Here is a 12,681-nt window from a genome sequence, read left to right as displayed (position 1 = left end):
CAGTTATTAGCTATAGCACCGCTGTCACTCATGCCACAATGAACTTTTCCGAGCCACAATGAATGATGAACACCTTCACAAGGTATGATGCATTTATGTGGGTGTAATCTATCCATCTCGTGCATCCGTCTGCCCACCTCTCTAGCTCTTCATTTTCCCATTTCACCATCAGTGTGGCTCAGATCACAGTGACAAGAGCGTGTGCATCTCTGAGGCCCTATCAGAGGAGGAACAGGCTATGTGATAGTGTGGCTCTCTCACTGTCATCCCCAGGAGTCGGTACTGTGAAGCTTGATGAGGAGTGGCGGTGAGTCTCCCAGTCACCACCAGATCCCTCCAGCCAGCCAGCTATAGCCTCAAACTCCACTAATGACAGTGACCTCACCCCTCACTATTAGTGTATTGCTTGATTGAGACACGGCCGGCAGTTTGTGTGCGTGTCTGTGTCTGTTTGTGTGTGTGCTTTCACTGGTCAGTGTGTATGCATGTGTGTGGATGTGTGTTACTGACCGTCTCAGCCCTCCAGTCTGATTGTCAGAAAATGAGAAGAAGAGCTGATCCAAGTCATAGAATTGGTGTAAAGGTTGACCCTTGTGTCTGTGAGGCCACCTCTCTTGGTAGCTTGTGCGTAACCCCTCCTCCCGCACTTAGCTCTTCAAGTAGATCCTAGTGGATGCAGTAACCGTGCAGAAGTGGGGGTAGGCAGGGTTAAAAAAATGCACGTTTTCTGGGACTGTCCTCAATGGTGCCTTGTTTAAGGTGATCAATCAGTGTTTGAAGCAAACCACAGTGACCAATGTATTCAAACTAGGCTGGACCAATCACTGTGAATGCATGGGAGAAGTCTTTTTCTCTGATGATGATGATGATGCATCTAACCTTAGTGTGATAGACACTGTTGATCAGATTTTGATGAAACTTGGGAAAGTGATACATTTCACCACTGTGTTCTGGTACTTTTAAAATGACACTGATTAGCCCTGGGTCCCTAGAATTGCAGGTCAAAACAAGGTGACATATGTGTTACTGATTTGGGGGACTACATCATTCATGCAGGATGACATGTTTACTGTCACCTTGTTTCTTTTTTTTTTTTTTTTGGTTTAATTAGTTTGTTTTTTACTACTTTCCTGCTCCATTTTCTTGAGTGCCCAGCATGGCCTCTCTATAGCCCTTTTGAAACTTGATGGTGTGCTGCCTGATCACAAGAGCATTGAGCATTCCACTATATATTTATATATATTTATACAATTTGGTTTCTGAGATTCCAAGAGCTGAAATTCTGAAATTCCTTTAATTGTCAGAGAACAGCAAAAACAGTTGAAATTGAAATGCATGTGATGCAGTACAAGCAGAGAGATACTTTCAAGCAAGGATTTCTTATAGGTTCCTAAGTGCAGCCAATATTGCAGTGAGCTGACAAAGCCTATGAAATGAAATCTATGGCTTGATTTCAAATACTCATCATATGAAGGTTTATCTCTAAAGCCTCTAAAGATCAAGACACTTATTGAGTGGCTAACTTTCTAACTTTTGCTATATAACTTTGGGAAGACATTCTGTAATTTGCCACTTTTTCCTCTCTGAGACCAGTTATTTTGAGACTGTGTGTGTGTGTGCGTGTGTGTGTGTCAATAAGACTAAAGCCTTAACAGCAACCTAAACATGGTACTGCATCTATGTTCCTGTCCCGTCTGATCCCCTAAGACACAGCCTGCTCTTTGAAGTCTCCACTTGAAAGGCCTGATCTGAATACTGTGGATTCCACAGCAACTCTGTAAACAGTGATTACAGACTGATTAATGAGCCACTGTAGACACACACACACACATTCACACATACTAACTTTCTAGGCCACACACAAATGCCTTATGCAAAAGTCAGTGTGTCACAGCACACTCAGTAAAACTCAGCTGGATTTTATTTAGCAGCAGAACAAACTTTTCAGTGATCTGCCCTGCTTTTATCATGTCACATTTTACTGGAAATAAGCACAGTGTGAATCAGATTGTTGTTGCCAATTGATTTACGTATCATTTTTTGCCATTTTCTCTACAGTGCCTGCAGAGATCTTAAACAGCAGTTTGAGCACCATGGAACGTCACATCCAGAGGCTTGAAAACGACATCCAGAATTTCCCCAAGACAGACGACCAACAAGATAAGTTTGTGGAAAAGATGTCCATATCCTTTTCAGTATTTTTATTGTGGCTCCCTGCATGGTCTTGTGCTTAAATTTGCTTCTCAAAGAGAACCAACCTGTCACACATATTAGGACATTCTGCACCACCATATTGTCCACAGCAGTGGAAAAGGTGTGTGTTTGTGTTCTGCCTGGCAGGGGCAAGCATTTAAAGTCTCTTGGTGTGATTGGTGGCACCCAGGGGAACTTGGGGAATGGATCTGGCTGCCTTGCTGTGAGATGTTGATCAGATCTCCCTCTTCACTCCTCCCAGGGTCCCTAGAGTGAAATCATGCCCGTGGCTATTTTTACTGCGCTCCACCACTGCTGCCTGTCCCCTGGGGGACTCTAATAGGGGCTCTAGCCCCTCACACCAACTTATCACCTATCCCTGATTTCATCTCCTGACCGGCCACAGGCCTCTCCACACAACCATCTGTGGGCTATCGCCTCTCATGGCACCTCTCCTGTTTCGATAACAGAGTGTTTTCACTTAAACCCAAGCGGTTCTGCTCTCAAATTGAATTAGCCATGTCTCTGCACTTTCTTGGATGCCCTTTTTAGGAGAAAGGGTCCTCACTGTCTAGGATGTGCCGCACCTATGGATTTATACTCTGGATCAGTGGTGGAAATAAACTCTGTTGTCAATAGCCTGAGGCTAGGGTGCTTCTCTTTGAAAAAAAATCCTTCAGTTAAGCAGTCCCCAGTCTCTCTGTGTTTGTCTCCGGCATTATTAAGAAAAGCAAGAATTACTCAAGAGTACTTTAACAAGTGAGTAGGTGTTTCCATATGCTAGGCGCTCACACTTAAGACAGCATTTAACCTGATTTTTGCTTCCTTTTGTCTGTGTGCCTGAACTGGAGATTTATCAAGGCTGACTTTGCACTTTGGGTGGCATAAGAGTAATAGCCTCCTAACACATTAACAATCTGCTCCCAGTCAAAGAAGGGCACTTAAATTTGTGTAATTAAAAAAACAGAGGCGGATACCTCCCTGGTGGCAGCTCGGAGGCAGAGCAGGCAGGCAAGAAAGCCGCTCTGCCCCCCGATGTCAGTATTGATTCCCAGGCTCCTTCGAGAACTGGAGGCTTGAGTGAGAGGAAATGGAGAAGTGTAGATATACTGCAGCATGGCTCTCCCTCACTGTCTGGAGTTCCTCCCCAGAGAGTGGCAAAGAGAAGCTAGCTGGCCATGACTGGAAACACCCCACTTCCTCCTCTATCTCTCCCCTACTCCCCACCTCACCTGATCGGGTTTTGGAGCAAGGAAGAAGGCTTAGTAGGATTTAATAAGATCTATTTTGGTTGCTGCCTTATTTAAAGAGTAGGCAGCAGTGGGAAAGAATTGAAAAGCACATGTATTTCATTCTGCATCTGTGTTGTGTTCCCAATTTTCTGTGAGTTTTCAACATGGTTAAATTATATTTTATCTTCCCTTGTTTTTACAGTGGGCAAAATAGCCATTGTCATTTTACTTTAAAAATTCTGCCATTAAGCCATTTCAATTTTGTCATTGTCATTTTTCAATTTTCTCCTTTTTGGCGTGCAGAAGCATCGGGCATTGAAAAGATTCAAATGATGAAAAAAAGTGCATGCTTGTTTGGTCCGTCACTTTGCTCCCTGGAGTGTTTGACCTGCATTTCACCTCCTGTGGGTAATGAAGTGGTACAATTCATAATGTAATCAAAAATAACAAGGTGTTTGGAAAATCTTTCTCTTTCACAACCCTGCTACAATCAGTTCACATGAATGGGAAAGGAGGATAATGATGGAGATTTTCAAAATATAAAATGGGGCTTTGTTTTCGGTGCACATTCTTTTGCCACATACAATGGAAACCACAGGTGTTTGAGCAATCCAAGTATTTTCTCCTTGATGTTTATAGTACACATCAGAGCACTGGAAAGTATGCAATCAAATTCCCTCAGTATCGTTGGAATACAGGTAGTTGTGTGTCTGTGTCTTGTCTGTGGTTCTCAGTTCATTACAATCATGTTCTGAAAAGTCTGCTAGTTTTCTTTTCTGCTACTTTGTAGCTGCTAAGATATCAGATGTTGGCTGTTCTTGCAAGCATGGAATTGAAAATGAAACCACATGCACATGCGGGAAACATATTGAGATAAAGAGATCGAGAGGAGACAATGCTTGATTTGCTCGTGTTTTTAGTGCCAATTTTTGCAATCAGCTTAGGTAGCGCTCTAATCCTTGTTGCACAGCTAAGCGTTGTAAAAGTGACAGTGTGAAATACAGTGCTGTATATTTTGGGTTGACATTTCCTTTGGTACAGATTAGCCACCCGAGTCAAGGCAGATATACCTTTTTAAACTTTTCCCTGGGATTAAAGAAGGATGTTGGTTCCTTGAAGCATGACAGGTGGAAGAACAACAGCAGCTACAAAAGTCATGCATTTGATGCTTGAGCGACCCTGAAAAAGTTAGGAGTAGCTCTGTTGTCTTGACTGTTGGCCACTGTGATGAATGAGTCAGTCTGTGTGGGTATGCTGTGTGTGTGTTTGTGTGTGTGAGTAATTTAAAGTGCATGTGTTAGGTGACTGTGTGCCTCGGTATGTGCCTGTTTCCCTGTGACTCTTGTCAGCTTTTTCCTGAGATTAATTTCAAGAGGCCATGGTCACTGCAAGGTATTTTAAAAGTAATATGTGCCCCACAGCACCATAGTTTTAATTAAACCTTCAACAATAAATTATGTTTTTTTCTCTGTGCATGATTAGTGTGACTAATTTGCTTAAAACTCAGAAAATTCTGCTTTTGCCTATTAAAAGCTAGATTGCCCACACAAACAAGTTGTGAGAATCTATTTTTTTTATATCAATTATCTGCAGTGCTTATTTTCCAGAATAGTCATGATAATTCTATGAAATAGTAATATGTGAAGAAAGTCAGCCTAACCAATGTGTAGTAGTCATGAAATAGCCAAGAAAGAAAGAAAGAAAGAAAGGAGAACTGAGTGGAAGCACTTCATTTGGCTTTATTGATACATTTTTCTCTTTCCATTACTGTAATGTATGCAAATGACTGAATGGGGTGTTTGTTCAGCAGTTTAGTGATCTCTATCTATCAGAAGTAATGGGAGCCCACAAAGGCTGTAGAGTTGAGGCACGAGGCTCCAGAGAGCCCTATTTCACCAGAGAGGCTATGGCTATCAAATCCCCCCTCCCCAGATCTGAGGCTGCTGGATATGAGGGAGTATGGCCCGGGGGGGGGCGGGGTAGGCAGGGGACTCTACATACTGGGATATTAATGGTTGTGAGGTGGCTCGTTGGGACGATGAGAGGCCGGACTGAGCCTTGATGGATGCCTGGCCCTGTCCAATACATCTCCCCCTGCTGTACTCAATGCCTTAACTCAGCCCGCTGATATTTAGCTTAACCTTTTATCTCCCGGAAGACCTGAGCAATGGAAATCAGTGCATGTCGTTCCCTCCCATCCTGACACATTGAGAGACTAAGAGCTATCGTTTGGCCACAAGGGGCGATTTCTCCCTGTAGTAAGCTGCATGCAAAAGTATCTCGAACGGAAAGAAATTCAAATTGCTATTATTTCTAGCATATATCGACAAAATAGCAGTTTACTATGACCTTCCTTGGCATTTTCCTATAGACATATAGAGGCAACTGTTCAAGCAATAGAGTGGATCTAGTTATAGGTAGCCTATATGTTCCTAGTGTGGAGGAAGAAGCCTCAAGGCCTGTGATACTACAAAGCCCACACACCTCACAGTGCCAGTTTCTTACACTAACTTAGTCCGCCCAGACAGACTCAGCCCACACACACATTTTCCCGGCCCTGGGGCTAGCCTGTAATACCACCTTTGTGACTTGAACATCGACAGATGCATTTATACAGGTAGCACCTTTTGTTGTTCTCAGAGACATCAGCTTGATTTAGTTCACACTTCAAAGGAAGAGGTGCACTACTATGTGTTTATAGATGGCCCTTGTCGAACAGTAACACTGTCTATTTTCTTCAGGCTAGCGTGTGTACAGATGCTGTATTCTCTTGTATTGGCACCAGGTACTTAAGGTCAAATAAATGGTTGTTAGTGAAACAATTGTACTATTAAGCAGGCTGCCGAGTTTAAACCTCAGAAACATTCACACTTAAGGCTTCACAACGTTGTTCAGACAAGTTATCCCACATGTAATACACCTTTATGTGCTTGAATGATTAGGGGTGTAACGGTTCACGCATTCGCTCTGTATTCATTCGGTACAGGGCCTCGGTTCACCGTGCGCCTTTAATGGACCGTGGTGCGACATGGCTCAATCAGTCACGGAGGAAGTTTTTTTTTGTTTTCCAGCAAATTCTTTAACAGCTGCTTGGTTTTAAGCACCCGCTCCATTTGCGGTAGCGGTCTGTCAGACCGTTGTCTATTTACATTGCACAATAATATGGGAAGTGCCAACAGTGAAATAATTTATATTGAAAAGAAATTAAAAGAGAAACTTGAAATCAGAAAAAACGGACTAAATAATCATGTAACATGGCCTCCATAACCAGGTCCGGCTAGGTTATGGAGCATAGTCGAAATTGTAAGTGTTCAATTCTCTAGCCGAGGCTACTCCAGTGGGCTGCCCTGTACGATTACAAACGTATTTATAATCCAAATCTCTAAATTCCTTATCTCTATAACTTGTAAAAATGATATCAAGTGATTTAAGGAAAGCTAGGCATGGTGAGGCCAGAACTCTTGTGGTCATGCCATGTGTATTTGATTTTGTGCACTTCTTTAGTAATATAAAATGCCAGTGTTGAATCTACAAATATAATTTGACTTTTCATTTAAATGTGGTGTTTATTTCAATGGAAAAATAAAGACAGCGTGTACAGTGTGTTCCATAGCTTGCAGTAAATTCACAAAAAAACATTAAATACATTACATACATTTGAGATTAACGTATTGAATTACACTGTTTAAAATTGATCCGTTCAAATGGCTCTTGGCGGTAATGGATAGGAAGGACTGCACAATTTAAAACGTCAATTAAGGTTTAACGTTAACTTAAACTTAACTTAACCCTAGAGTGCAAATGACGGGTCAAAAATGACCCAGCTGCATGTGCTATCATGCGTTTTTTTTTGTTTTTCTTTTTGAACCAAGAAATTAACCGATCCATGAGTTTGGTGAACCGTTGTACCCCTATGAATGATAAGGTGGTCAGTTTATTTACTGTATATCATCATTTAATTTGTGTATGTTTGTATAAAATGAAACTAGACATGAAACAACATGAAACATGTTGGTGGCACTTTCAGTAGCTCCTATAATTTTTACACCACAAATACTGTGAGAGACCCCAATCTGTGCCACACACACACATACACACACACACACACACATACACACAAGCTCTCTCCCTCACTCACTCCCCCCCCCCCCCGCCCCACCCCACCCCACCCCAAAGTGTTTTCCTCTACTAATGAAATTCACTGTAAACTGTGTGGCCAATTAATTGCAGCACAGATAAACCCTGGAGCCTTTTAATTACCCAAAAATTCACTGGAAATAAGAGTAAATAAATAGAGGTGGTAAAAACAGACTCTTTTCCCTGGTTGAGCTCTGACCATATCTCTCACCCCAATGTGAGAATCCAGACTTTTTGTATAGCATGGTCGGCAACAGTAAAACGCAACTACTTGAAACAATAGTCAGCTTTCATACGGCATGTCACAGGAGACATTAAGATTTTAATTAACAAATTTTAATAGGTGTCTGAATAAACAAACATCTGCCAAAATTATAATTGTAATTCTAATAATGATTATTGGGAGGAAAGAACAAGAAATGTAAACAAAAAAGGAGAAGCGCTGTGGGTGATTATGTTGTTGTCTTACCAGGGATTCGCTTTCATAGAAAACTGGCAGCCAGCACCAGTGTTGGGTCTGATATAAATTTGCGTATGCTAATTTGCTTGATTGTCTTGATCTGGTTTGGAGGTGAATGTGTGTGAGAATGAAAAAATGGAAATGTTATTGTTATAATCAAAATCAGATTTACACAATGCTGCCTTATTGCCTTTGATGACAAATATAAACTAGGCTGTATTTAAATGGAGTTTATAATTACTTTAACCAGACATGAACTGGCATTGTTGCACGTTGAGTCAATTAAATTGACATTCAAATGTAAAAATGCTGTGACTAACATCTGCACTTTGAACTTTAAAAAAAATCAATGTAAACTATATGCTGTCATCCTGGGCTCTGCCAAGATCCATAAAACACCCTCTCTGTTCCATTGTCAAGATCAAAACAATTAACCTTGCTGCTATTAGAGGTTCATTCAGATTGTCTTGGTTGGTGTGCTGAAAATGTCAGTACACCAGCCCATTGCTTAAAGTTGATTCTATGAATCTAGAAATAGCAACCAAGTTTGAATCAAATGTTCCAACCAAAATTACACATTGAACATACATTGCTTTTTTGTATGAACTTCATGACACTTTAAAGCAAGGATGAGACATTTTCAGCTCATCTCTGAGCATAATTTAGGACAATGCATCTTGTCACTTTTCGGCACACGTTTATGTAAGTGTCATCTCAACACTGATTGCTACTATCTTTAACGTGTTGAAAAATAACTCTGCACACAGATCAGTTGAAAATCACACATCCGTTTTAATAAGTGTCATTGAATAAGCCGCATTTCTTTTTGGATTTGCCTCAGACAGCTCTGCCAGTCTCAGAACAAAATTTGAGCCACATGAGACACACATCAGGAATATTTTAAAGTCCGATGAAGACAGAAAATCAAGTGACAGATTTCACAAGATACACATGTACTGCTTTGTATCAACAGAAAATCTCATATTGCCATCTCCTTGTCTGTCGTCCGTCGTCTTCACGCCCAGACAGGAGAGCATCTCAATGCCCTCTGGTCATTATACGAGTGAATTCCCTAGAAGTTTCCCAATCAGTATCTTGTTAGACTGTGACACTGGGCCTGATGTGGCAGCTCCATTAGCCAGTAGAGTAAGCTGGCTGACAGGCTGCCTGGCCTATGGCTCCCAGGGGCTGGAGGGGGCACGGCGACAGAGTAAGGGGGGTAAACCCGCAGACTACTCAGGATCTACCCCTTTCCTCCTGAGTGAACTACTGTCGTATTCCACTGATAAAGTCTCCATGCCCTGCCAGTCTTTGGAGGGTGTCCTTTGGGATCTCTGTCCTGTAGGGATCCAGACCTGCTCCCCTGCGATCGAAAACGAACGCTCCCTTACACACACCTACTGTATACAGGCTGGAGGTTAATGTATAAGGTGGATGATGTTAATGACAAGAAAAGTTGTAGATATACAGTATACATATGAATAAGGTGTAGAGCCGATGTATAGCAGGCTAGTATTCTGAGGAGAAAACATTTCATAATGTTGTCTGTTTTATCTTTGTATCTGCATCTCTCTGCGTCTCTCAGCGAGCCTTGCCTGTGTCGTCCCAGGTCCCCTCTGATTATTCCTGCTACACAGAAAGTCGGGCTAAGGACCCAGCGGCGGCAGCACCAATCTGCACCTCATTACTTCCCCAAAAGGCCTGGGCTTAGCGCAGGGTAATAGACAGAGGCCCAGCCGCCCTCATTTGTCATGGGCTCCTGGGTTTGATGCAAAGCCCCCTTTGAGCACTTGTTGCTGAGCTCTAATCCTGCAGTAGACACCAGCCACGCTCCTCTGCTTAGCCATCCCCACTCTCCACCGTCATGGCTCATGATTTCACTTTCATTTGATGTTTTAATGAAATCCCTGAGACTCAGTTGAATGGCAGGCCCATTGTTGGCAAATTATTCTATCAAATGCAAGTGGAGGGGAAACGTGACTGGTGTTATTTGTCTGGTAGATATGAGCCACCGTGGGTTTACGGTGTGTTTCAGCATGTGAATCCACAATAGATGATGGTTAGAGTGAGTTTAGTTTAATGGCACAAGCTGAATCACAGGAAAATGCATGTCTCGTAAATGGCACATTGAATGCTGCATCAATGTTTATGATAATCCCCTGCAATATCCATACATACAGTTTACACAATAACTTACCATAACCAATAAACAATACCAATACTACAGCTGATTCGGCAGCAGTTATTTGTAAAATGAGTTGGATGAGATGTACTTAATGCTGGTCGATGATGTACAGAGGAGACATTTATACAATAGCTGACATTTATTTCTCTGCAGACCGCAGTATATTAAGTAGTGGCACCATTTATTGTGCTTTATTGCAAATAAGTGCTATGGGGCAGCGCCCAAAGCGCTAGGGAGATCTCCTTGATGAAAAGGCCTGAGTATCATTAGCTGAAGTTGCCGTGTGTGCCAGATGAAAGCCCCTCTAAAATGTAAATCAAACTAATGCCCAAACACTTCCTCCCCTTTCCCCACAGTAATGTTATTCTTTTCTTGCTGACGCTGTCGAGGGAATAGGGGCTTGTTCTGCTGTTTGCTGGTGGGCTCTCTGTTGATTCCTAACTTTCCCTCTTGGTGGCTATCCTTCCTCTCCGCTGACAGGACCCAGGGATCACTGCGTCTGCATGACTCGAGGCCGTCTCTCCGGCAGCCTGCTCATATATGTGGCCCCACAAACGATTAGCCCAATTTATTGACTACATTTGCATGCTTTGGAGCAATTAGGGGCTTCATTATGCAAATTAGGTGTACTAATTGCCTCACAGTTGCTAATTGATTATAAGATATGGTATATGGTCGACATTAGATTTGACTCCCTCGAAAAGATTTTGCCTTCAACTGTTTAAGCCATACTCTTTGTGAATAAATTAATGAAGGCAAATAACACAATGGGCCATTTTCCAGGCATATCACTGTACACTCAGCTCTGCATACTTGAGACACAATAGAAAAGTCAGAGGAAAAAGAGATCTCTAATTAAAATGAATCTGTGACAGTCAGGAACACTAACAGTTACAAACGGCAATCTGATGGTAGTCAACAGGGGATTCTCCATTAATTGGCAAAATGAGGCTCATCAATCACACAGAGGGGGAAGGCTGCACAGACAGTATCCTGTCAGAGTCACCCACTGTGGGGGGAGCAGCGTGACGTGTGTCTCAGGGACAGAGTCATGGAGAGAGAAGGAACTATTTCTTCTCATCTCTCTTTCTCTCTCTCTCTCTCTCTCTCTCTCTCTCTCTCTCTCTCTCTCTCTCTTTTTCTTTCTCTCTCTCTTTTTTTCTCTCCCTCTCTCTCTGTCTGTCTCTCACCACATGTGGTTCTCAGTAGACATCTCTCTGACTCATTCTGACAGGCTTTGTTTTTCCTCGTCGCATTTCAAATGGGGATTGGCTGGCTTTCTCTGCCAGTCAAGGCCGAGACAGAATTGTCAAAACACACTGTTGAATTTCAGCTTTTAGATGATATTCTTTGCTGATGACATGTGCTGAGAGGCTTGTAACTCCATACTCCCTCTCATCATTCTATCACTCATGAAAATGCTGTAGGAACTATTGATTTTCTATTCAGCAGCCCTTGATCATTTTATTGGATTAAATGCAACCTTTTTAGAAAGAATGACAAGCATCTCCAAAGTTTTAATTGATGGTCATTTGTGTTTCTTTCCCCATGTTACAAACACAAAAAATGGCATAGTATGGATTATGAGGTGACAGTATGGGACCATTGTATTAACATTTGCAGCACCTATTGCTGTCCTTGTTTTTCATGGTGAGCAATGTGCTGCTAGGTGATTGAGCCAGCCAAACAAATGCCAGGGCCCATGAGGCCCTGCCTCTCCCTAAAGGTCTATAAATACACCCAGGCAATAATTGACTGTTCCATCAATAGTACCAATCAATGGACTGCTCCTGTTCTTTGTGTCACTCGATAGGTTTAGGCCAATCACAGGAATCGCTTGCCGTAAATTAGTTATTGCTCTACATTGCACTCTTTGCTGCATCAATGCACCTGGTGTATAGCTGTTACTTTGTGCGGTATACCGGTGTCTATATATGCTATGCGGTACTATAATTGAGGCAGCACAGTGTCTCTAATGTTACCTGACAAGTGCAAATACTCCCACATTATAACATTGTATTGTATGAGGATATTCTCATTACCTCTCTCCAATGGATCAAACCAATAGTATGTCAGGAATGTCACAGCAAACATAGTAATCACAGTTATCTTTATAGCTTTCACTGACCAGGCTAATATACTGTGAGTCAAAACAACAGCCGTGCCTGTGTGGGTTTTTATTGACAATTAACCTCTAATTAGCAACATGGTTAGATAGGTTGACCTCCAGAAGTGCTAGTGGTTGTGTTGACGGTGGCTCCTCCATGAACATGATTACATGAGATGAGCCGGTTTGCTGTGGCGAGGGACACTCGCAGTGACAGACAGAAAGAGGCATATAGCACTTTGTTGTTAGCTGCACAAGCACTAACATGCATGCACTCTTTCTTCCCCACCCCTCCTCTCTCCTTCTCCCTCTACCACTCCCTTCCTCCCTCCCTCCCTCCCTTCCTCCCTCTCTCCCTCTCTCTCTC

The 12,681-nt window shown here is 42.4% G+C and overlaps 1 protein-coding gene across 1 annotated transcript in view; it reads left to right on the top strand.

Annotated features, from left to right (window-relative positions):
- diaph2 (diaphanous-related formin 2) overlaps positions 1-12,681 on the top strand; it is a 386,425-nt gene that overhangs the window by 286,791 nt on the left and 86,953 nt on the right. Inside the window, exon 26 of the mRNA XM_078288946.1 lies at positions 2,059-2,183. Coding sequence (XP_078145072.1) covers positions 2,059-2,183 — 125 coding nt within the window. The remainder of the gene's footprint in view (positions 1-2,058; positions 2,184-12,681) is intronic.

This window comes from Centroberyx gerrardi, chromosome 16 (assembly GCF_048128805.1).
Source record: "Centroberyx gerrardi isolate f3 chromosome 16, fCenGer3.hap1.cur.20231027, whole genome shotgun sequence".
NCBI lineage: Eukaryota > Metazoa > Chordata > Actinopteri > Beryciformes > Berycidae > Centroberyx > Centroberyx gerrardi.
The sequence above is the reverse complement of the archived record's forward strand: the minus strand, read 5'-3'. Positions and strand labels throughout refer to the sequence as shown.